General features: G+C 47.2%; 2 protein-coding genes across 2 annotated transcripts in view; one reads left to right on the top strand and one right to left on the bottom strand.

Moving 5' to 3' along the window:
• LOC114628582 (butyrophilin-like protein 10) overlaps nt 1–2,587 on the top strand; it is a 5,251-nt gene extending 2,664 nt beyond the window's left edge. Inside the window, exons 4-5 of the mRNA XM_028776456.1 lie at nt 828–1,007; nt 2,007–2,587. Coding sequence (XP_028632289.1) covers nt 828–1,007; nt 2,007–2,587 — 761 coding nt within the window. The remainder of the gene's footprint in view (nt 1–827; nt 1,008–2,006) is intronic.
• Nucleotides 2,588–11,322: 8,735 nt separating this feature from the next.
• Rnf187 (ring finger protein 187) lies at nt 11,323–20,926 on the bottom strand. The gene is made up of 5 exons (XM_028776489.1): nt 20,822–20,926; nt 16,808–17,404; nt 15,594–15,686; nt 13,009–13,233; nt 11,323–12,406 (listed from the first exon to the last, which is right to left on the bottom strand). Exons 1-5 carry the CDS (start codon nt 20,924–20,926, stop codon nt 12,404–12,406), a joined length of 1,023 nt encoding a protein of 340 aa, XP_028632322.1. The 3' UTR covers nt 11,323–12,403.
• Nucleotides 20,927–24,394: the final 3,468 nt, after the last annotated feature.

Raw genomic sequence — 24,394 nt, 5'->3', positions numbered from 1 at the left:
AGGCAGGCAACCAGGCAGGCAGGCAGGAAGGCAGGCAACCAGGCAGGCAGCCAGGCAGGCAGAAATGGTGCTGGAGAATTTGCTGAGAGACCAAGTTGAAGGTTGAGAGAGAGACACTGGGCCTGGTGTGGGCTTTTGAAACCTCCGACCCCACCCCAGTGACACACCTCCTTCAACAAGGCCACACCTCCTAACCCTTCCCAAACAGTTCCACTAACTGGGATCAAGCACTCAAAAATATGAGCTTTTCTCATATTCAAAAATATGGGCCATTCTCATTCAAACCACCACACTTAATAAATCATTTCTGTTGGGGGCTGAATAGCTATCCCACTGTCTGGAGAGATGACAGTTTACCTATTTAGCTACTAAAGGATAGATTTAGCTTGTCATTTAAATTTTTATTTCTTTAAAACCCTTTTGATTTTTGATGTTTTTTTGGAAAAGGTTATCACCATGTAACCCTGACCGGCCTGGAACTCACAGTGACCATCCTAGTCAAGAGGCTCCGTCCACAGGACTGCCCCACCTCCCACAGTCCACCTGCACCACCACTAAGAGGCTGAGGTTTCAATGTCTTGGGGTACACAAACATTCAGGCTGTAGCACTGTGTATTGGAAGACAACTCTTTTTTTTTTCTGAACCCTTTTTAGAAAGGTCTATAAACATTGTATTTCTTGACTTTGGAACAGTGTGTGTGTCTGTGTCTGTGTGTGTGTGTGTTTGTGTGTGTGTGTGTGTGTGTTTGTGTGTGTGTGTGCTCACACATATCTAACAAAGCACACATCTAATCCTGTTATTCTTGATGCCTTTGGAATCCCCTTAGCCTCTCTGTCCAGAAGGCCTCAGTCCACAGAAAGCGGACCGGCTCTGCCTTTGATCCTCACAGCACTAGGGCTGGTCTCAGCAGCAATAGCCTGTGCCTTTGGGAAGTGTCACAAAGAACATAAAAAAAGTCAAGAAGAAGAGGATCCAGGAACCCGTGATGGGACTGAGCTCTTCCATGGTGAGTGAGCCCTGACCCTCACACCAAAGACCTGCGTGCCAGGCTCTGCTCTGAGGCTTTGTCTTTGTGTCACCCAACACAGCAGGGACAAAATGAATAGTTAGTGGGGATTTCCAAGCTACAACCCACCCAGTGAAAACCCTTCACCACCGAGAGAGAGTCCTTGGTCAATTATTCTTCACAGGATAATTCTGGGTGGACTACAGGGCCTCCTTCTGGGACATAGAGAGACAAGGGCTTAAAGCTTGGATTTGTCCTATTTTCACTACTGAAACAAAATACCCAAAGCGGGGTGATTCGTAAAGGAATGTTTATTTAGCTCATATTTTGGGGCCTAAATTTCCAAGATCAAGTGTGGTAAAGGCTCCCTGGCTGTGTCATATCATGGTGGATAGCAAGACAGAAGAAACAAGGAATTTGGGGATATATGGGAACTAACCAGGGTCCTCGTAGAACTAAATGTTCCCATGAATTCATTACCTTGGATGAAGCTCTGCCTCTTAAAAGTTCCCCCACCTCCTACCGCTCACACTGAAGACCAGGCTTCTGACACACAAAGCCTGAAGGCACATGCCAGTCACATGCAGCCCACAGAAAAGCCCACATCTGGAGTGTTGGCTGTGGGGTGTGAGCGTTATTTCCAAGTTTTCTCTCTGCTGGAGATTGTCTCTGCCTCTCGGTCTTTCTCTGTCTCTGTGTCAGTTTCTCTCTGTCTCTCCCACAAAGAGCCTGTCCTCTGACCTGGGTTTAGTACACCCTGGGAGCTGTCTCAGGCTGTCCCTGGGAGCTGTCTCAGGCTGTGCTCACATCTCTTCAAGTATCCCTCACCCCCGCCTCCCTCACTGCTTGGAGTGTGGGGAACAATTTAAATGAAGACAGTAAATGATTTCTAGAGACAGATGGGGAAAGTTTCATGTAGGGAAGAGAGCTTAGATCCCTCATCCACACAGGGCCAAGAGGGCAAAAGTCCCCATGCCTGTCACTTTCTTTTCTCTACAGTGAGTCTGTCCCTGGACCCTGAAACTGCCAGTCCCAAACTCATGGTGTCAGAGGATCAGAAAAGTGTGAAGCGGCTGCTATTTGACCAGGATGTGTCCCCCAGTTCCAGGAGATTTGACCAGGACCCCTGCATCCTGGCTCAAGAGCGATTTGAGGCAGGGAGACATTACTGGGAAGTAGAGGTTGGGGACAGGAGGGCCTGGATTCTGGGTGTGTGTCTGGAGAGTTTGGTGCGGGAAGGAAGGATCCCCAAGTCACCCCAGCATGGCCTCTGGGCACTAGAGTTTTACAAGAAGAAACTCCAAGCCCTCTCCTACCCCAGGACTTGCCTGTCTCCTCCAGAGCCCCTTCGGCGGGTGGGCATCTTTTTAGACTTTGAGGCAGGAGAAATCTCCTTTCATAATGCAACCAATAACTCCCTGATCTACGTGTTCTCTGGATTCTCCTTTTCTGGTCCCCTACAGCCATTCTTCTGTCTCTGGACCCATGACCCCAGGCCTCTAACCATCTGCTCAGTGGTCAGAGAGACTGAAGAAGAGACAGAATCCTCTGGAGGTCCTAACCTCCCTGGGGACTCCTGAGATGTCCTTGAGAGAGAAAAGCCTTTTTGCGGCCCCTAGCTCCTAGTACTAATTATCTCCTTCCTATATAAACATATGATGAGACACCAGTGGCTGGATATGCTCCCTCTGCCAAATTCCTGTGCTGAACGCTGGCATTGCCCACAGGGGTCAGGGATTTCTGAAGGCGTAATTTGAAGATGAAGCATTGAACAAGATTGTGGTTAAGGGGAGTCATTGATGTACCTTAACCTCATAGATCTGGTATTCTATTAAGAAGAGAGATTAGGACCTGGAGAGATGCCGCTCCAAGTGAGCCAACCATGCCCTGGTCTCATATTTCTAGCCTCTGGGACTTAGAAAGTGGTTCCTTCCAAGTGACAATCATGTGAATCTCCTGTGTTGTTACTTTGTCATGGCTGCCCTCTCTCAGTGAGGCAAATATGTGTGTGTGTGTGTGTGTGTGTATGTGTGTGTGTGTGTGTGTGTGTAGAACGTCCAGCCCAGTGGTGGGTGTTGTGACACAGTAAATGACAGACTTACCCTCCCTTCTCACTCTCCCTCCATCTTGTTCATCTCTCACTTGTCCATTTCCTTTCTTTCTTCTCCCTCCTTCCCACCTTCTCTTTCCTTCTGTTAAATGATTTTATTATTTTGAATTATGTAGATGTGTGCATCTGTGAACATGAATGTGGTGCCCACAGAGGCCAGAGGACAGCATCTGATCCCCTGGAACTGGAGTTAGAGAGGCTGTGAGCTGACAGAGGTCCTCTGCAAGAGCAGCCAGGGCTCTTAATCATAGAACCATCTCTCCAGCCCCTCCCCCCTCTCTTTTTTCTTCCTCCTCCAATCTGTTTCTACCTAAATCTCTTTCTCCCCCTCCCTGTGACAGACTAGAGCAAGCCACACAAAGGCAAAGATTCCAAGATTCCTAAGGCTTTGGTCAGAGTTTAGTGAGGACAGAAACCACATCCACATTGACCAAGAAAAGAAACGAGAAGTGGGTTTTAATGTACATTTGAGAGCACAGGGGCACACTGGAACCTCAGCTACCTGAGAATCTTCTACTCCAAGATGGCAGCAGTAAGGAGAAAAGAGCCCAGGGAGTGGGGTGCTGCTCCACGGTGCCTATTCCATAGGGTCTGAAAAAATGCCATCTGTCTAGTGCTGTGAAGCTGGTGGCCCCAAGAGAAACAGAGTCACACTATCCCGCAGACCTAACATTTCCTCTTGCTGCTTGTTGCAAGTTCAATCAGGGATTGTTGGTGTGATTGATCTGCGTGGTGCTCAGGATCCCACTCCAGGGGGCCTGGGGCTTTAGGTTAAGAGCTCTGGCCAAAAAGCCACTAGTGACTCTTTCCTCTACAATCCGGAGACCAGAAATCTGAACTGAAGTGTTGTCAGGGTTGGCCTCTCCTGAAAGCATGGCAAAAATCTAAACCATGCCTCCCTCCCAGTGTCTGGTGGAGTACAGCCCTCCTTAGGTGGTAGACACATCACTGCAAATGCTGCGCCCTGTCGTCATATGGCCAACTCTTCCCTGTTTCTCCTTAACATTTTTCTCTTAGCAATCCAACTCAGAGCCCACTTTAACACAGGCTGGCTCCACCCAGGGGTTTGTAACTTGATTGCATCTGCAAAACCCTTTTCTCCAAATGATCCTGGTCACGGGTGTCAGAGGTCCTGACTCCCACCTATCTGGGGGGACACTCAACCTACCATAGTAGGTTGGAGTTGAAGGGCCCTGGCTGAGTGACACTTGATCCTCACCTAAGGTCCCACCCTAGGTGGGCACTGGCCCTGTAGAGTTTGAGTTTGTTTCGATTTTTCCCTTTCTCCTTGACGGACTTAATTTGAAGTCAGTCCTTTTAAATTGTGGAGTATTAATGTTACCACGATGTTGAGAACTTTTATTTTCTCTTGTTCTACGTGATACATCTCTGCAATGATACCTCTTTACCTGTTCTGGAATTTAAAATAAACTTTTTTAACTTCTGTGTTAATTTCCTGTTTTCATAATAAAATCCCTGTAGCTGGGATACTTGAATGTTTCTCAGCTCATGTTTTTTGGGAACTCATAGGAAGACAACCCAATGAACCCAAAGTGGCTGCCTGCCACCTTTGCACCATCCAATCAACAAACGGCTTTCTCTCTCCTCCTGTCCTAGTTGGGTTTTTGTTCTGTTGTCAGCTTGACACAGGCTAGAGTTGTTATGGGAAGAGAGACTCAACTGAGAACATATTTCCATCAGACTGCCTGTAGGTGAGACTATAGGGCATTTTCTTGGTTATTGATGTGGGAAGGCCCAGTCCACATGGATGGTGCCACCTCTGAGCAGGTAGTCCTGGGTGCCATAAGAAAGCAGGCTGAGCAATCTAGCAAGCAGTATGCATTTATGACTTCTGGTTCCGTTTCTTTCTTAGTTTCTCTTCGTGGTGAATTATACCTGTAAGCATGAAATCTTTCACAGTGCTTTTGGTCATGGTATTTTATCATAGCAATAGAAAAGCAAAGGACAACTTCTAAATTCCTTAATGCCAGCTGGAATGAGAAAGACGCCATAGGCCCATGTGTTTGAACACTTGGTCCCTGGTTGGTGTGTGTTGTTTGGGTAAGTTTAAGAGGTGGAGCCTTAAAAGAAGACTTCTATAATTGGGGCAGACTTTGAGGGTTTCTTGCTTCAACTCACTTCCAGTTTGACCTCTTTGCTTCCTATGTGTGGCTGAAAAAGGATCCTTCGGCTTTCTGATCGAGCTGCCTTCTGACACGCCTCTTCTGCCAATACAGACACTCCCTCTGAAACCATTAGCCCAAGTTAACTTTCTTCCGTTTCTTCTGGTCCTGACATTTTATCACAGAAACTGAAAAAATAGCAAATGCAGCAGCTGAGCAGGGAGGCAGAGGCCAACTTTATGTTGTTTTCTTGCGAGTTGGGATAACTAGGCTGGACTGGAACTCAGATGCTCCCGAGTCTGCCTCTGGAGTGCCAGTGTTGGTGTAGGCCTGAGCTTTGTACTCAAGCTTTCCTGGTTGCCAACCAGTGAGGCTCCAGTGAGGCTCTCAGTCGATTGGGTAATAGCCGACCACATTGGTGGGCAGGGCTCTTTACCTACTTATAATTTCTTCAGTGCACTGTCATGGAAACACAGAGCAACAGTATATCACCAAATAACTGGGCATCACTTTGCTCAGTTCTACTGGGACATCAACCACCATGGCTAGTTCACCCAGGCTTCATGGAAAGGTAGAAGGATGGTAACTCTAAATGCTCGTGAGCAAGCCCAGGGGATCCCATGGGACCCTTGGTCTTTTAAAACCTTTTTCTATCCTGTTGCTATAAAGCCATTCCCATCTACTTCCCTATTGTCCCTAAATTCCATTTAGTCTGTGCAAGTGCGCACACACTCATGTACCCTCATGTGTACACATGGGTGTGCACTGTGGCACACATGTAAAAGTCAGAGGACAAGTTGTGGGAGTTGGTTCTCTCCTTCCTGTGTGGGTTCCAGGGACTGAACTCACACAAGTAGTCAGGCTTGGTGGCAAGTGCCTTTACCTACTGAGCTTTCCTGACAGCCTCCCATCTTTCCTTTAAAGTGCCCAGTGACTTCTGTACAAATCTAAGTTGAAGTCAGGTTCTCTAAGTGCCTTCCCCCACTGGGATGCTGCCTTGTTGCTTGAGACCTGTGCTTACCCTTCACTGTCTGGTTTCATCATTGACAAAGGAAAAAGAGTAAGTGAGCACCCATACACACCCTCCCCCATTTCAGGGGCCGCTCATTCTAAAACTCTTCTGATTCCCTCCCCTGCTTTGCATACTTACAGTGTCTTTTGATGCCCCCTTTCATGTCTCTGACTTACTTGCATGATGGGAGGCAATCATGTGAGAAGATTCTAAAGGCTTTTCTCATTCCTGGGAGAACCATGAATAGAACCGTTGGCAGTAAGCTGGAGAAAGCATGTGTTTAAAGACTCAAGGACAGGCTATTGGGATGACTCAGTGGGTAAAGGTGCTTCTTGCCACCAAGCTCCATGACCCAAGTTCCATCTCTGGGACCCACATGGGGAAGGAGAGAACTCGCTCTCAAGAGTTGCCTCTGACCTCCACATGCTCGCCACGGTGCATGCACACAAAATAAAAACTATACGAGGAGGAGGAGGAGGAAGAAGAGGAAGAGGAGATGGGGGATGTATTGGTTGTTGGGGTGATCTCCAGAATTATTCACCTAGCCAAGCCTCATTAACTTTTTTTAGTGAAAAAGTCTGATAGGAAGAGGAACTGTATTCCAAGTTATAAATTGCTAAGATATAAGCATATTTTTGTCATTTTTGTTCATATATATCTATACTCATCATCCAGGCTATATCTTTTTCTGTTGTTACCAATTCATTAAGCTACAATCCACTTTGTGTGTGTGTGTGTGTGTGTGTGTGTGTGTGTGTGTGTGTAGCTGTTCTGTCTGCATGTATCTTTGTGGACCATGTGTATGCAGTGCTCACAGAGGCTGGAAGAGAGCCTGGATCTCCTGGAGCTTAATACAGAATATATACAGAATATTGTGAGGCTCCCATGTAAGTGCCACAAACCAAACCCTGGGCTTCTGGAAGAGTAACCAGCACTCTTGATTACTGAGCCATCTTCTCAGTGTCTAACTATGATCCATATTTATCAATAAAATAATCAACCAAAAATATTCTCAAAAATAATGACAACCTTTAGGTGAAGGTGAAAACCAGCCATTTGTAAACACGGGGAGTGCTTGCTTCCACCTCTCTCTCGAAAACTTCCTGAAATTTTGCAAATAGATGGAAATGAGCTAAAACTCAAATATTTTAATCAAGGTAAGTATTAGTATGCATAGCAAAGTGCCCACCATGTTGTATTTTTTTTATCCTAATGTGGATGTAATAAAATAGCAATGGAGATGCTGCAATACATATTTTCTCCAAGGAGAGCACCAGATCAAAAGGGTGATTTTTAGCCAAGCACTTGAAGGGCCTAACTCCTTTGCTCTTTGGCAGAAACTGGATGGTTAGCATAGGAATTAAATCAGGGAACTGCCACCCTCTGGTTTTCTGTTTTGTTTTGTTTTAGTTACTTTGAGATAGGATCTCACTTTTTAGACTTGGCTGACCTATCCTAAATGCTGGGGTCAAAGCCGGGGACAGGCCTCCCATCTGAATCAAGACAACTGAACCTGTGTAGAGACCAAGAACTATTAGAAGGGACACTAGCCGTTTGTTTTGGACAAACCTGGCTCTCTGGTGTACCGCACGGTACTACCTCGGCTAGGCCACCAGGGGGAGACTATCCACTCTGTCCCAGTCAGGAGTCCTTTAAGGCTGGTCCACTAAGCTACCCAGGGACTCCGGTTATCTCCAAAGAGCCTTTGCTATTCACTGAAGGGCACCGAGGGTGGACAAAACCTCAGTAGCTGGTGGCCTTGTGGGCATCCTTGCACTGCTGAGAGCTGGATTAGACACTGTCTTGAGCTATGATCAGACTTCCGTGCAGGAGGTGGTTGGAGGCACAGACAGCTGCAACACCTGAATCACCAGAGCCCTGAACCCGATGAGGAACCGAAACGAAGAGGCGGGAGACCCAGGAAGGAAGCTGACCACGAGAAATGAATATAAACAGCTTACAGCACAACTCTGACTCTTAAACGGCCAGACCCTCGGGCACTAAAGGTGGCCCACAACCTAAAGGCTTTCATTGGATGCTCTGTGGAGACTTGGCCAATCAGAAGAGCCCAGGAAGTAATCTCATTTGCATACTGACAAGATTCTATAAGCTTGTTTTCCGTTATGTTTATTTCAAGACACTGATGCCTCAGAAATCCTTGTTTCTCCTGGATGAAGACAGATGATTTTTCTTCTTTGCTAGAACGCAGAGCTGTCCACAAGGAAGGGGTGCCTCATCCCCATGACACCTACTAAGGAGATTCAGGAGTGCATATTCCACCCTCACGGGGCAGAGCGGATAGACCAGTGTTTAGGAACGAGAGCAGGTCTTTGCAAAGGACGGGAGGCATGGCCCTTTCTGATTGACTGAGCATGGTATTTACCTCATGTCTGTAAATTCAGTCCTGGCTGGCTTGCCTGCTATCAACGGCAGGGCTGCTTAGGTGGCTGTTCCACTTGTAAAGTTTTATCAGTCCTTAGCCATGTTTGTCTCCTAAAAATCCCTTAACAGTACATTCTTTCGTATGAATGACAGTTTAACAGAGAATCTTTGTTTCAACTCAGTTATCCATCTCAAAATTCTCTCATGGAAATAAAGCACCTCATGTGGGCAGCAAGTGACACAAAACGTGTGGGAACCTCCCTCCCAGGATTTTAGCAGTCTTCTGGATAGTTGGGAGTCTTTGCCTGAGACAACTAGGTGGGTGTGAGAAGTGGCCTTTGAACTGACCTGCCTGGGGACAGCTGCCACCAGCCCTCACTTAACCATGAGGTGACTGGGGTGAAGACATTAGAGCCACAGCCAGTTTTCACTGAGTAAGAAATGCCCATAGGTTTCACCCCAAGCCTCACAATAAGTCCCAAAAGGGGGTTAAGAACTCCAACCGCAGTCTGCAGGGGTTGCTGCCAGAGCCCCTGGATCTTGGGACCAACTAAATGACTTGCACGTTGGAATACAGTCAGCCTGCTATAGGCTTCACATCCATAGATTCAATTAGAGGTCAAAAATAACTGGGGGTGGGGCTAGGGGCAACCAACCAACCAAAACCACCCCCTCATCTAGAATGTATTTGATACTGTTGACCTCATTTCCCCCAAACCATATAAAACTAGTCCATAGTGCTAGTTAGACATTAGAAGTAACCCAGAGGATTTACAGAGCACCAGATGTTTGCCCATCAGTTACAGACAAGGACTATAGGGATTTTGGTACCAGAGTACTAGGACTAGCCCTCAATGGGCAGGAACTGAGTACCTGTAATTCTTTATGAATCAGCTATATTGGCTTGTTATCAAGCATGCACAATGTTTAGTCTCTCATGAACTTTACCCAACATGACCGTACTGTTGCAGGAAACCCAGACTGAAATATGCCTTAAAACCTAGCTGTTTTCCATATAGGGAAGCCCCCAGCAAAATCAACAACAAAAATGCTTGCTGTTTCTCCCCATCGCCTTTAAACACATGACCATAACCCTGCCTCAGCATCCTAGGTGTGGCCATGCCCAGCACTCCCAGCCTTTTCTAACCTTACAGCCCAGTGATTGATGTTTGATAGTTTCACTCTGCAACCTTGGCTGACCTAAAACTCGCTATGTAGACCAGGCTAACCTCACACTCTGAGATTTGACTGCCTTTGGATTAAAGGCATGCACCATCATGCTCAACTGTCTTTTCAAAGTTCGGAAACACATTTCTCCAACACACATTTCCCACCCCACAGGCACCACCAGCCCTTTGGGGTCCACTGATGCTGACATGGTCTCTCACCATATCCATCCTGCATCTTACCATGTGCAGGCAAAAGGTACTTATCAAATCAATGTAGCCCACTACCAAATTGTACTTCACTTATACGGTGTCAAAAGGACGGCACATCTATAGAGGCCATTTGCATACTTTTTTTTTTTACTTAACCATGATACCCTGAAGCCCCACTCATGAAAAACAAGTCCAGCTCTTCTCTTCTCATGGGCCCCATCTTCCCTCCATATGACCTTTCTTCTACCTCCCTAGCAAAGGAACCCTGTTGGCCTATCTTGTAATGGTGTGGTAAGCAAAGTACGTACTACCTTGAGGACATGGGAATGATGTCTTGGGTCACTATGCCTCTAAACGTGTCAGGCTCTAAGCTGACATTCACTCAGCAGTGAAGGTGAGGAACAGAACACATCATCTCGGGGAGTATGCCTTTAGGTTTCTGCTGTCACTGTGAAATCCCTCCAAATGCTAGCAGTAGGAAGGTGAGACCTTAAGAAATGACATGGTAAAAAGGGTGGAGCCTCACACAGGGTTAGTGCTCTCTATGCACTCTGGAGGCCTTCTAGCCTTCCTTCCCCATGGGTGGCATGAAATGTTGTATGGCAGCCATTTAGGGTATTATTGGTAGCATGTGTGAATAGCAGGCTACTGACTGGCGAGCAGAGCCTTGGTATGAATGTGAGGCTTTCTCAACGTACGACTGCACTTTACTCAGTCTGCTGAGTCTCAGGGTCATGTCCATTGGGCAAGGTCATATGGTTTTCTGAAAAAATCTAATATCAGAGGGCCCAACCTATCATGTGCTTCTGAGCTACCACCAGGTGGCCAGTCGTAGACATTCTCTACCCCTGCTAGTCTATTAGTTTAATATTCATTTTGGTCCCCAACAGAGATCACATTCTGTCACTAAGGGACACACTACTCAGGGCTGCTCTCACTGCCACCTGCATGTTTCTGCCTTCACCTCAGGCACTCACAGGGATGTCCCACCCTGGGCATTCCAGCCAGTCACCCTGGGTGCATCTGCGCAGCTGGCCAGCACTGTGCAGACCCTGTCCAGTGGGCTAAGCCAGAGCTCTCTCACCATGACGCCTCCTCTTGATCCTTCAAGCCATCCAGATCCTGCTTCTCAGATGCAATTCCCACAGCCAACGCTGGGTTTGGGGTGACACCTGCCCTCTATCCCCGAATATCTTAGTGACAGTCTGCTTATCTTGCTTTCAAAAGTATCAAAGACTCTGGAACCTACCTGGTCAGGGAAAGGGGAAGCAGCTGTGTGGACAAAAATTAGGAAGTATAGAAACAGAGAGGCTGGAGCAAACCACTTTATTCAGCATTGAAAACCCAGCCCACCTGCAAGTCAAGTTGGAGCCGGTCACTACATCCAAGGCTGGGGTCTTCTGAGGACAGAACATTGTTGCCAAAAACCTAAATACACCTATATCTTTAGCCCCTGACCTGTGTCTGTCCATTCTGCTGGGTTTTGTTTCTTGGACTAGTTATCTACACACACGATGCTGCAGGCAACCACGCTACCGCTACGTCACAAGTTTTGTGAAATTCACCTACTGGAGAAAATATGAGGTGAGCAAAAGCCAAAAATACAGCGAAGTGAAGCACCTGGCGGCCTGGAGATGCCACCCTGCTGCTCTTCTGCAGGGGAGAAGGTCCCATCCACAAGGGGTGGGAAGAAGGAGGGAGCACTTTGGGGATGCCAGTGACACCCAAGGGGCACAAGCAGGGAGGAAGAGAGGCTGGGGAAGCAAAGCAGTAGACAGCTCCCAGGACCTGGCACAGTGAGACTCAAAGTGAGGGAAGAAGTCCTCTGGAGAGTGGAGGGTCCCAGCCATACCCCAGGGCCTCCTGCATCCCTATTCCCTGGCACTAACACAGGTTGACTGTAACTGGTATGCCTCAGAACCTTGCTGAGGAATGTCTAGTGAGCCAACCCTGTCATGGGCTCCAATGGGGAAGGTGCAAGGTTTGGATACTAGAGTGAATGCCACACTAAGCTGAGCCATGGCAAAACAAGAAGCAGGGACTTCAGAGCTGCCAAGTAGTCCCAGGCAGGGTTGGCACACATTGGGAAAGGAATCCCAGGATTGGTCAGTCTCTATTTGGAGCAAGTACAGGCCCGAGCACATTCATGCCCCAAAGAAAATGAAAAACACTGCTGAACAATGGAACTATGTGCATGGCTGGCGAGGCACCTGACGCTTCATCCCAGGCCAGCGTGCTGTCAGTACTGATGGAGACGGGGATCTGTCCGGGATGAAGGGTGGTGCCAGGCAGAGGCCTGAGGGATGTAGGTAGGGGTGCTGCAGGCCAGCTGTGGAAGGTGGCTCCTTCTGCCTCGCGCTCCAGAGGGCCAGCCTGCTGTGCCAGCATCATCACTGCAGAGAAGGGAGAAACGGACAACGGGGAAAGAGAGGGAGACAGAGAAAATGAAGGGAGATATATAGGTAAAGACAGTGAGACAGTGAGTACAACACACGCAGAGCCAAGATGACTTGACAACCCATCTAAGCAGGGTCCAAAGCCTGTGTCTCTGAGGTTGTATAGCCCCCAAACAGCTGATGGGTATGTGGAAAGGGATACCTCAGTTACAGGTGGCTGCTGATGCCACATTACAAGCCCGGGCTCCAACTGCCAAGCAAGCTGCCTCCGGTGTTGGTCGAACACTTGGGACATGAGATGAGGATGAGAGAAGACAGAGGGGATGCCCTGACTATCCCTGCCCACAGAGCCTGAGGTGGGAAAAATCTTCCCCCGTGAGATCCTGGGCATCTCTTATCTTCCTCACCTCTAAGTTCCTTCCTACCACGTTCCCCAACCACCTACTCATTCTCTGATATTCAAACCTGGGCCACAACAGGGGCAAGGTGGGCTGTGGCTCCAATCTTGCCCATATGGGAGTCTCTCTTCCACTGTGGCTCTGAGCTGACCACAGAGATGTGCTGTGGAGAGAGGTGCTCACCCCCTACCCGGGTGGTACCTGCAGAAGCATGCTAAGGCCCAGGTTGCGGTGCTTCTTCTCCAGCTCTGACACAGCCTGCAGCAGGGACCGGAAGCGATCTGCTGGGTCAGCCAGCTCATCATCCTCGGAAGCACCCTCATCCTTCTCAGCCTCTTGCAGAAAGTGTTCCTCCTCCTCCACAAAGAAGGCCCGAAGCTTCTTATAGTCAGTCAGGGCCTTCTTTCTTCGGTCCATAACATGCCCCTGCAGGGTGAGTGGGGGAAGGGACAACAGTCCACATTGGCACATACCCACTGCTAATGTGTCTAAAGAAAGAGAACCCCCATCTACTCTGAACGAAATTATGTTCTCAAAATATGGGGGCTGGGTCTTTTGACTTAAATCTACTTTTAAAACTAAAATCACAGGTAAGAGAAGATTCTCTTTCCCTGTTTTCCCAAACCAGAAGTGAAATCTCCACATGAAAGATGCCCATCATCCCTCATGGCAGTATTAGCTTGGTCCCACTGTGGTGATGGGTATTGGCAGGGCCTTTATGAGGTAGAGATTAAGGGACAGTGGTCATGGTGGGTGTACCCTCTGAAGGAACTGGTGCTGGTCTCACAGACCACCAGTTGGTTCCCAAGACAGCTAGCTGTTAGAGAGGGTGCACTCACTTCCACCACAAGGGTCTCACAGATACCAGTAGACAGAACCTTTTGATCTCTGACACTCAGCCTCAAGAACTCATAACACCCCTTCTTTACACAATCCTCAGTCTTGGCTGTTTTGTTACAGCAGCAGAACAAAGGCTAACTCCTCCTACAAAGCAATTCCATCAAGGGACAGAAGTAGAGATGGAGGAGATGCCACTCAGACTTTGTTAAGATACTTTTCTTTTATGCTTCCCAAATCAGTCACTTTTTCACAGCCTGCTAGTTTCTGTCCAATATTCTCAGTGTATTTGTAAGATGTGACAGCTTCTTTGGGTCATTTCCTTGTACAGTCGCTCATATCATCACAACTTCTATTACGGCAATGTTCTGTCTCCCCTGCACTGTCCTTCATGTCTGACTCCAGGAAATGAATCCCTAAGACACTACAGTGTACGGATGCTCAAGATCCTTCTACAAAACAGCACAGCACTAACACATGAGCTGTCTCCATCCTTCCGTGCACTTCACATCATCTCCAGTTGATACAATTTACCTAACACAACGTGATTTCCTTTGTAAGAGTTGACTAGAAAGAGGTCTATGCATTGAGTACAACCATACAACAACCACAGGCCTACTGTCTGTTTGTGGTGCTTGCTCTGCATGGTTATATTCAGAGCCTTTCACACGCTGGACAAACATTCCACCAGCCAGACACACTCTCATTTCTGATTATACTTCTGATCAGAAGACTGTTAAGTCCTTACATACAATCTACATATACCACGCTCAGCTTATGTGAAGATCCTCTCAGTTCCCCAAAGTCCATCTCTGGGACTAACGTCCTGTCAGAAGACATAGCTACCTTAAACCGGCCACTTTTCCTACTATAACCTCTGGTAAACCTGAGAGTAAAACTCCACCCTGCTACCCTCAGCAACTCGTTTACCAGCCTAACCTAGACAGCAGGACTAGAAAGGACACACTCCTAACTGCACTCACATCTTCGTCCTGGCCCTGGATCAAACAGGGGACACCCACATTCCTGAGGGAAGAATGTTTTTTGCTGAAAGGATATAAATGCCAGCCAGATAACTGCTGTCTGGCCAAGCTCCTCCCTCTGACTACAGGATCCCCGTCTTCATATTAAAAGCCTCTATCTGCTAGAATCTGTCCTTGGAATTACTGTGGACTCCTAGAAAACTAGGTGTGCTCAGTGCCTACCAACTTTTGTGAAGGGTAGGGCAGGTGCCTACAGCCTTAAGGTGCAGGCTATCTCAGAGCGTCAGGGTTTCTGTAGTCATAGAAACACTTTGGTTTTATGTTTTTAAAAAAACGAGGGGAGGGGGACTGTAATGAACTTTAAAAGAAAAAGCTGCCAGAGTTTAAACTAATGTGTGGTTTTGATGACAAGTAACCTTAAAAAATAACTGTAACATAATGTCACCTTGGTGTTTAATGAGATCGGACGATACCAGATGAAGGCTAGCAGCAAAGTACTAACTCTGTGTGTCCCCCAAATCTTTGTGCAGGTGTTAAGGTGTTAAGTGGTGGGATATGGTTAGTCCCACCAAAGTAGACGTGGGATCAATGCTCTAGTAACAGGGACCCCCAAAGAACTCCTTTCCCATTCTCCATTGCCAATACAGTGAGAAAGGCCACCGGGAACTAGCCCTGACTTGGACTTGCCGTGGTCGTCCAGCCTCCGAGGCAATACTATCTGTAGTTTTACATGGCAGCCAGAAAACAGCGTGCTCCACTGGTAACCGCTGGAGTGGGTCAGAATCAAGAGGACTACAAAGTGTCCCGTGTAGAAAAGGAAGCTGAAGATATAAGGCATACAGCAAAGAGGCTCCCTACTGACACTCATCAAGTCCGCAGAGGTCCCTCCTCCAGCCAGCCAGGCAAACTCCAGCAGCTCGGCTTGGTTGCCCTGCTAGCTCCCCATATCCAGGAGAGTCCACTTACCTTCCACACAGCAGCCGCTGATTCTGCCTGACCATGCAGGTCCCGGGCATCATTTAAGTCCTTCCTCATGATTTCCACAGAGCCCTTGTTCTCCTGGGAGACAGAGGCTGGTTAGAGACTGGGAAGAAGGATTTGGACACCCAGATCAGCCGTCTGGCCACTGGAATTACTCATCTGGTCTCTGTGGGAAAATGGTTGTTTTTTAAAAGGGGTTCCTGTGCTTCCCACATGTCAGAACTAGGTGTACAGCAGGCAATTCAAGGTTGGCGGTGTGAATTCAGGTTTTTAGGGAAGTCTCCTTTAGTGTCAGCTTGATTTAAGACAGTGGCTTTCCTGACTTCTCTGCATCCTGCTTGGACTCTGTGGAGATTGCTGTCTTAGTAAGGGGACAAAAAACTGTTCTGGCAGAGTACCTACCCCAGTTTGGGACCTTGACAGAACCACTGCCCTCCACCTCATCATTCCAGAACATAAGGCTAACAGCACCCTAAAACACACTAAGCTACCAGTTCCTCCTGTGGGGCAGAGATCACTGCTTTCCTACCTGGCTTACTCAGAAAGACATCCTTCTCTGGGTCAGGGATGATACTCCAGATCCCTATGACCCAGCTTCAGATTCTAATGGTCGGCTTCTGCCCAATGGCAGGTGCCACACTCAATGACCAAGAGAGCACAGCAGAGAAGATTCCAGAATGAGGTACCGACAGCCCCTCAGAGGGCTGCAAATGGTAACTGGCAGGCAGAAGCCCATTCTCAGGTCTCCAGCACAAACCTCAGGGCTCCACAAGCAAGTGGATGGGCGGGGCTTGCACCAATGAGGTCACACCCGGGTAGGAGGAAGAGGACTTGAGGAATGGGATCAGGAATTGAGGGAAAATGGGAGAAAAATGAAAGTCTAAAGGTTGTATAGAGATAAGGCACAGCTAGGCCAAAGACCTGAGCTGAAAAGCGAACAGAAAAGCATGCTCTAGAGATAGTAGATCGAGGAAAACAGCAAGGTATGGGAGACAGATAATAGAGATGGGGAAAGGCAGAAATCATGGACTCCAGGATTCAAGAGCCCTAGGTGCGGAAGGGTCCCCGGGAAAGGAAGGACGCTAGGTACCCGTGGGATGCGGGAGAGGGGAGAGGGAAGAGGAGGTCAGCACACTGATCGATAGACTGACTCCAGGTAAGACACAAAGATGGACAACGTGCAGGACCGCCTTGCGCACCTTGCCGCGCAGCGCCTTCCTCCAGCGCGGTTCCCACTCGGGCGGCTCCGGGCCAGAGGCCATGCGGCAGGCGGAGCACAGAGGATCTCCGTCGGCACGGCACAGCAGCTGCAGCGCGGCCTCGCTGGCAGGGCCATCGCGCGCCGGCGCCGCGGCCGCCTCCTCGAGCGCCAGGAGGCGACGGCTGAGTGGAGGGCGGCTGGGCTCTACGGCGCGCTGCCAGCAGTCATCGGCACACTCGGGACACGGGAAGGGTCCGTCCTCCTCGGCCCAGAAGCGCACCACGCACGCCCTACAGAAACGGTGGCCGCAGTCAGCGCGCACCGGTTCTCGGGGCGCGCGCTGACACAAGGCGCAGATGGCCTCAGCGGGGCCTGCGGGGAGCGCCAGGGCTGCGGGCGGCGGCGCCAACGAGGGCGCGGACGGAGAGGGCGCAAAAGGGCCGAGGACCGGCCGGAGAACAAGGCCGACAAGCCTCAGCCGACGACTCAGACCCAGACTGCGCCAACGCCGGGCACGCGCGCGCGGGGCGGGGTCCTGGCTGCCGTGCGCTCTGACGTCCAGGTCCTGGCAGCTGCGCGTTCCTCCATCCAGGTCCTGGCAGCTGTGTGCTCTCCATTCAGGTCCTGGTAGTCGCTAGTCGCCCTGCCCGGGTCTGAGCAGCTGCGCTCTCTTCCATCCTGGTTCTAGTAGCTGCTCACCTCTTTGTCCTGGTGGTGTCAGTCGTGGGCTCCAAACCCAGATCCTCACAAGGATACTCCTCCCTGTGTCCTAGAAGATTACTCATACTGCAGGGTACTGCCCCAACATCATGGATAATTGCCCCTCTCCCACAGATAATTTGGGAGGTGGTCTGTCAGGAAAGGCTTTCCCGTGATTGAGGTTTAGGGTGACTTATCTCTATATCTTCAGCACTGAAGCAGGATAAAACAGTGTAGGTAGACAGATGCCTATGTAGTCAAGCAGGAGTATGACCAAAATAAGATAGCGATACAAAATGAATGCAGAGATGCTCACTGTGCACACAGAACAGTAGTTCCTTTTGCAGAAAAGCCCTCTAAAGAATGTTGTATTAATACAATTAATACAGGTGTAGTCAGCTATGCACAATTTATGACTTCAGATTGAAATTGAGAATATAGTGTAAATGTGTCTGTAGTGGTTTGGATATGCTTGGCCCAGGGAGTGGCGCTATTAGGAGGTGTGGTCTTGTTGGAGGAGGTGTGTCACTGTGGGGGTGGGCTTTGAGACCCTCCTCCTAGCTGCCTGGGAGACAGTCAGTCTTCTGGCTGCCTTGGATCAAGATGTAGAACTCTCAGCTCCTTCTCCAGCACCACGTCTGCCTGGACGCTGTCATACTTCCTGCCATGATGATAATGGACTGTACCTCTGAACGTGCAAGCCCGCCCCAATTAAATGTCCTTTATAAGGGTTACATTGGTCATGGTGTCTCTTCACAGCAAGGAAACCCTAACTAAGCCAGTGATGTTGTCATTTGCATGTTCCAAACACTGTGATAGCAGCCACATCTGTACTGAAGCGACACAGCCCTTTTCTGGTCGTTATTTCCTAAACAATAGAATGACTATTTGCACAGTGTTCACATCTCTTAAGTATCATAAATCATCTAGAAAAAAATTAAATAGAAGAATGCATGTAAATGTTTTAGCTGGGTATAATGGTGCATGCTTTCAATCCCAGCACTCAGGAGCTGGAGCTGGCAGATCTCTGTGGGCTCCAGGCCAGCCAGAACTATATAGACCCTGTCTCAAAAAAAAAAAAGAGGTGTGTGCTGTGTGTTTGTGTGTCTGTGTGTGTGTCTGTGTGTGTGTGTCTGTGTGTGTGTGAGGGGAGGGGATTTGAGTGTCCTTAAATTGTGGTATCCTTGGGGGTTTGAAGCCAACCTCTTCAACAGACATAACATATGTACATATATTAATTTAAATTCATTAAATTAAAAAATTAGTTGTATTTAGGCACTTTGACACTCATCTAACTGACCATGGCCGTATCCAACATGGTTCTCAAATTGTTACTGAGGTCTGGCCCTCAAACCCAGGGCATTATGCATCCTAGACAATGACTGTACTTACAATCCCAGCAATTGGGAGATGGAGGCAGGGAAACTGAGTTCAAGGCCAGTTTGAGCTACAAGGCAAGACCTTGGCTTAAAAGAAAAGAACAGACCAAATAAAAATGACACCAAAACCATATCGAGAATGGGAAGCAAGGATGAAGGACATGTGGGAAGACACATGATGTAACCTGAAAGGTGGCCCGGCACATGGGCATCCTGGACATTACCTACCAACATGCCATGGCCAAGGTGTACCTGAAAGTGCACTCTTTTAATGCCATGTTACATGGGAAGAAATGCATAGCAACATGAATGGCTAAGCTTTAAGATTAGTTGCCCTTATCAGAATTACTTTTTGGGGATCAAGTGAAGGGCTTTACATATACTGGGGAAAAACTTTCCACCACTGAGATACATCTATGAGCTGCCTTTAGCGTTCGATTCTAAGGGTAAACATTGAAAAATATTTTATCCTTTTAACTTAAAAAATTTGGCAATTCTCTTGAGAATACCACACCCACTTGAGGATGTGTGTTACTGTCTTCTACATAAGCCTCTCTCTTCCTCTTCTGAAATTGTTTAAATTCCCCTGTTGTCTTCTCCATATATGATGGCAGTACCCTCTGAGTTTTTTGAGATAGTCATCATCGGGCACACCTGCTTTACAATTACATATTTTTGGTTAGAGCTGGAAAAAACATTGTATGACTTCCTGGGAAGATGTGAGGACATGCCTATTTGCTTAGATAGGGCACTGCTATGTCAAATAACCAATTCCACCAAGTTCAATAAGTTTATTGGAATTATTGACAGGACATGGGAAGGGGATATATATATATATATATATATATATATATATATATACACATATATATACATATATATATATACGATTAAGAAGAAGTGTGTGTGTGTGTATGTATTGTTTAAGATAACAGACAAAGCCCAAGTGAGAAACAGCAAAGCCCCATGTCTGCAGGATTAGGACAAGGAATTAGGACAAGGAATCTTGGTATCCTATGCACAGCAGAGCCTTACGAGGTGGAGAGAAGTGATGGCTAGGTAGCTGGACCTAGTAGGACTGCAAGGGGATGATTTCAGTGCATTCAGCCTGAGAGCTGCTTCATCTACTGCTCCAGCACTTTGCTAAGCTGTTTTTTTTATCCCATCGCTTGGCCGAGGCCTTCAGATTTGTTCCCTGGTGAAGAATTTGTTCTATTTCATGAGTGTTAGTTCCTTCACATTCTCTCTTGTTCTTAGACATCACAGTGATTTCCTTGGATACATGTGCTCTTGGGGGGCGGTAGGCTAGAAAACCTGGGGCAGAGCAGGCTCTGGTATCTCCTGGGGCAGGCCTGGGATGTGACCTCATTTTGCTTAAGGCTGCAGTCATTCCTGATTCCCTCCCTTTCCCCCACCCCCAGCAGCCCTTCCTCTAAAGCCACTGTGACTCCTCTGCCCCTCCTCTGCCCCTCTTCCCATGTCCCCAGGCCCACCCTACCCCACCTCCCTATAAATACTATGTCTCTTGAGCAGGTACATAGTCTCATAGGTTCTAAGTCTGGTTGAGTGTGGAGTTCTGTATCTTCTCTAGATACTGTTCAAAGGCCACTGGATCAGTTTCAGCAGCTCTTAAGACACTTTATTACTGTGCTTAGAGGGTATGAATTATCTAAAGGTTAGAGAAGGAGGTTATTACTTGCATGGAAGAAAATTTCACCAGAGCCTGTGGAGCTGAAGCAGCTGGGCTGGTGCACAGAGACACCAAACTTTGGATGCATGCAGTTTGCAAAGCTGGGGACTGTAGCCCAGCTCTTCCCAGGCTGATGCATCTGTTTCAAAAATTTACCTCAACAGCTCATTGTCATTCGCAACTCTTGCTGATGTAAAAGAGAAATGGCCACAAAAGTCCACTCCGCAAACATAGGCCAGCTTACCTCCTCATATCCCTGTTCCTTGGTGTGGTCAGCTAGAGCCCTTGGTTGTCCAATCAGAGAAAACAGCACCCTTAGCTGAGGGACTTTCCAGTGGCCCAGCTCCATGCCACACCAGAGATGTTCCAGAGGAAAGGCTACAGTGTAGTGGTGGGCAGGCCTTTGTCCAAAGGATGTCAGCTGGAAACTGCAGAGGACAAAGGACCATGAAACCTCGTTCCTGCTTTTATGAGAAGAGAGGATTCAAGCTCACCACAAACAATGCCTGCCACCCACTCCTGCAGCTCCGCAGTCAAAAGTTTGACCACTCAGGGAAGCCTGTAACAGTGCCTGCCCTCCGTGTTCTGTAACCCCTTTACCCCACTGGAGTCTGGATTGCAATTGTTACTGCTCGTCCAACTATCAGCCTCTTTCGGGGACCCTCCTCAAAGATGTGCAAATCATATATTGTTCATGACAGTATGTCACCTGTATTAATTGTGGAAATTTTAAAAAGAACCCAGCTTCCTGGTTGAGTGAGAGCTTGCTCATAGTAGAACAACATATACAAAGCAGCACCAAAAAATCCAGGATGTCAAGGTGCTTATTAATGCCAAAGAAATTCATTCCACATGTTGACCGACAGCTGCAGTGCCAGGCACTGGGCTTTAGAACCAGTAAAGAAAAAAGAGGCTTGAACAAAACAAAAGGTTTCAACATCCTTTTTAAACGTTTACCACCAACCCCAAGTGTGGCTAAAACGGAAGCCATTGCTTCCCTGACTTTCCCTTTTTATCTTCTCTTAATTTTTCAGAGTTACATTTTGCTTCATGTTGTATGCCTTTATTGGTGGTCAGAGGATGACTTGTAGGAATCCCTTCTCTCCTTCCACCATATGGACACTAACACTGGACTCTAACCTAAGGGCTTGACATTTGGTGCCTTTACACCCGTTGAACCTTCCGCTCTCACTTTCTTGTCTTCCTTTCTCCTGGGTTCTCCTTCCTTCCTTCCTTTCTTCCTTCCTTCCTTCCTTTTATCAACCTCTTTTCCTCTCTTCCTTTCTTTCTCACAAGCAAAACCCTCCAGTTTGCCAATGTTTCACCTGTAGTTAACATATTGGTCCAGTAATAACAGGAGTTCTCCAGACCAATGATATTGCTTTATCTATAATGGAATGCTGCCACGGGAGAGCCAAGTGCTGCAGTGGAAACCAGTGTCCCAAGGTGAGCAATGAATGGCACATTCAAAGAGGCTGGAGCAAGGGAATAGTTTGTTGTTGTTGTTGTTGTTGTTGTTGTTTATTCGCTTGCTTGTTTTTAAAGACACAAATGAGGAATGTGCAAGATACTTTTAAACAATAATCTTTGGCCAAAATTACCAGTGGTACCAGTCTGCTATTGGACAGGCACTTGTTGACAAGGTCTTCATGTAGAAGTAATATGAGAGAGAGAGAGAGAGAGAGAGAGAGAGAGAGAGAGAGAGAGAGAGAGAGAGGGCCTGTACATGTGATATGTTGCTGGGACCTGAGACATATTAATATTAAGCTCAAACTGTATCTAAGTGACCCACGGTACTCAGTCCCTTAGAAGCATTCTTTAAAGTTTCTGTGGGTCTTGTGAAAGCTCATGGTTCTGGAGTCTTTTGGGACTGAATACTATTTACTTTGTGAGTAAGTTAACCCTTCCTTCCCAATCTCTCTGCTTCACCCCTCCGCACTTCCCTCCAGTCTGTTAAGGACAGGAGGTTATTGTTACTCTGACAGCTCTTATACTTTATACAATTCCAGATCCATTGGGTATGGGTTGTTTTTAACCGTGTTAAATGAACTGTAAAATAGGACATCTTTATTCAATATCACCCCACCTTGGAGTGAGGGAGACGGAGTTTTGTCCACGCTGAACACAGTGTAGACACACAATAACACATTGCCAAGGTGGATAGAAAGTGACTTAGATGACAATGTCACTGCAAGGGACATTTTGTGCAGTTGTACCTATTATTAAGTTTTCCTTAATTTTATTTTCACTTATTAAATAGCCTTTAAAACATCATTTAATGAGTCAGGTGTGGTTAGCTGTCATCTCAACCACTAGAGAAGGAAGCAAGACTATCAGAAACGCAAGGCTGGATGAGCTACGAGAGGCCTTGTCCTTTTTGGTTGTTTGGTTTGTTTTGGGTTTTGTTTTTTTGAGACAGGGTTTCTTGGTGTAGCCCTGGCTGTCCTGGAACTCACTCTGTAGACCAGGCTGCCCTCAAACTCAGATCTGCCTGCATCTGCTTCCCGAGTGCTGGGATTAAAAGCGTGTGCCAACACTGTCCACTCGAGACCTTAACAGTAATGATAACAAACTCCACTGTAAAAGTGAGCCCCAATTGTTTCTATATATATCTTCATGGTTGGGCCTCATCTCTTTTATATTCTTTTACACATACTATTTATTAAACTGAATGTTTAATAAATATGGTTGTTACTTTGGGAGACTATAATTGACAGTAGGGTGTCTGGCATAGTGTAGAGAATCTTGGTATATATTTCCAGCTTTCCTCAGTGTTTTTTCAGTGTAGGGCAGTATTTTCATGTGCACTAGGCAGCTCAGGCCACTGCGATTTTAGTAGGTGAAACATTGTTTTAATGAGCACCTCTTTTATGTTAGTTTGACAGTAGTATTTTTTCAAATCTCTCTTTCCTATTCATATTCTTAAACAATTTGTAAATTTTCTCTAATTTATAGATATTTGTAACTTTAACCTTTTGACTCTCAGTAGTCGCAAATTTTAGCCCAGGGTTTCTTTAAATTAAGTGTAGAGGAGGGTTGACACCCAAAGTTTTTTTTTTTTTTCCTAAGTGATTTTTGTTTGCTTGCTTGCTTGTTCTTGTTTTTCAAGACAGGGTTTCTCTGTGTAGCCCTGGCTGTCCTGGAACTCCATCTGTAGACTAGGCTGGCCTCGAACTCTGATCAGCCTGTATCTGCACCTCACTCCCCCTCCTGCTCCCCGCCCCCACACACACACTCCATGCTGGGATTAAAGGCCTGTGCCAACATCTCCAGGCTCTAGTTTTGTTTTGTTTTTGTTGGTTTTTTTTAAATAATATTCCTTTGCAAGCATTTTCACTTGCCGATAATCAAGAATATGTTGTTGACAAATGAACTCATGATGCCCAGTATTAAGATATCCAAGGTATCAGCAGCCAGCTGAATAGGCTTCCAGGTTTGTTCTTTCAGCTAGCATTGACTGGGTGTCTGCCAAGTGCCAAATTATCTTTCATCCCGCAGACATTGGAGCAACAGCCACATCTCTGTGTGGGAGATTATAATTCTCTCTGTATTTCAGTGAGAGATGATGATGATGATGATAACGTCCTTTTTTGCGTGTTGACCTGAAAAGAGCACATAGAAACTATGCACAAGTATGTGCAGGGCACCTTGCCAGCCTCTTCACTCACATGAACTCAGCATCAAACAGGCATTAGATCATCACATGAAGAAATGGGAGATGCAAGGGAAGTAGATTTCCCTGCCCCAGGTATAGCAGCTAACTGGCCTTCAGACCTGGATTTGTCAATCAGTAATGTGCAGATCCTGTATTAAGGTA

The sequence above is a fragment of the Grammomys surdaster genome, unplaced genomic scaffold, assembly GCF_004785775.1.
Source record: "Grammomys surdaster isolate TR1022 unplaced genomic scaffold, NIH_TR_1.0 270, whole genome shotgun sequence".
Lineage (NCBI taxonomy): Eukaryota > Metazoa > Chordata > Mammalia > Rodentia > Muridae > Grammomys > Grammomys surdaster.
This window is presented reverse-complemented; position numbering and strand designations above follow the sequence as displayed.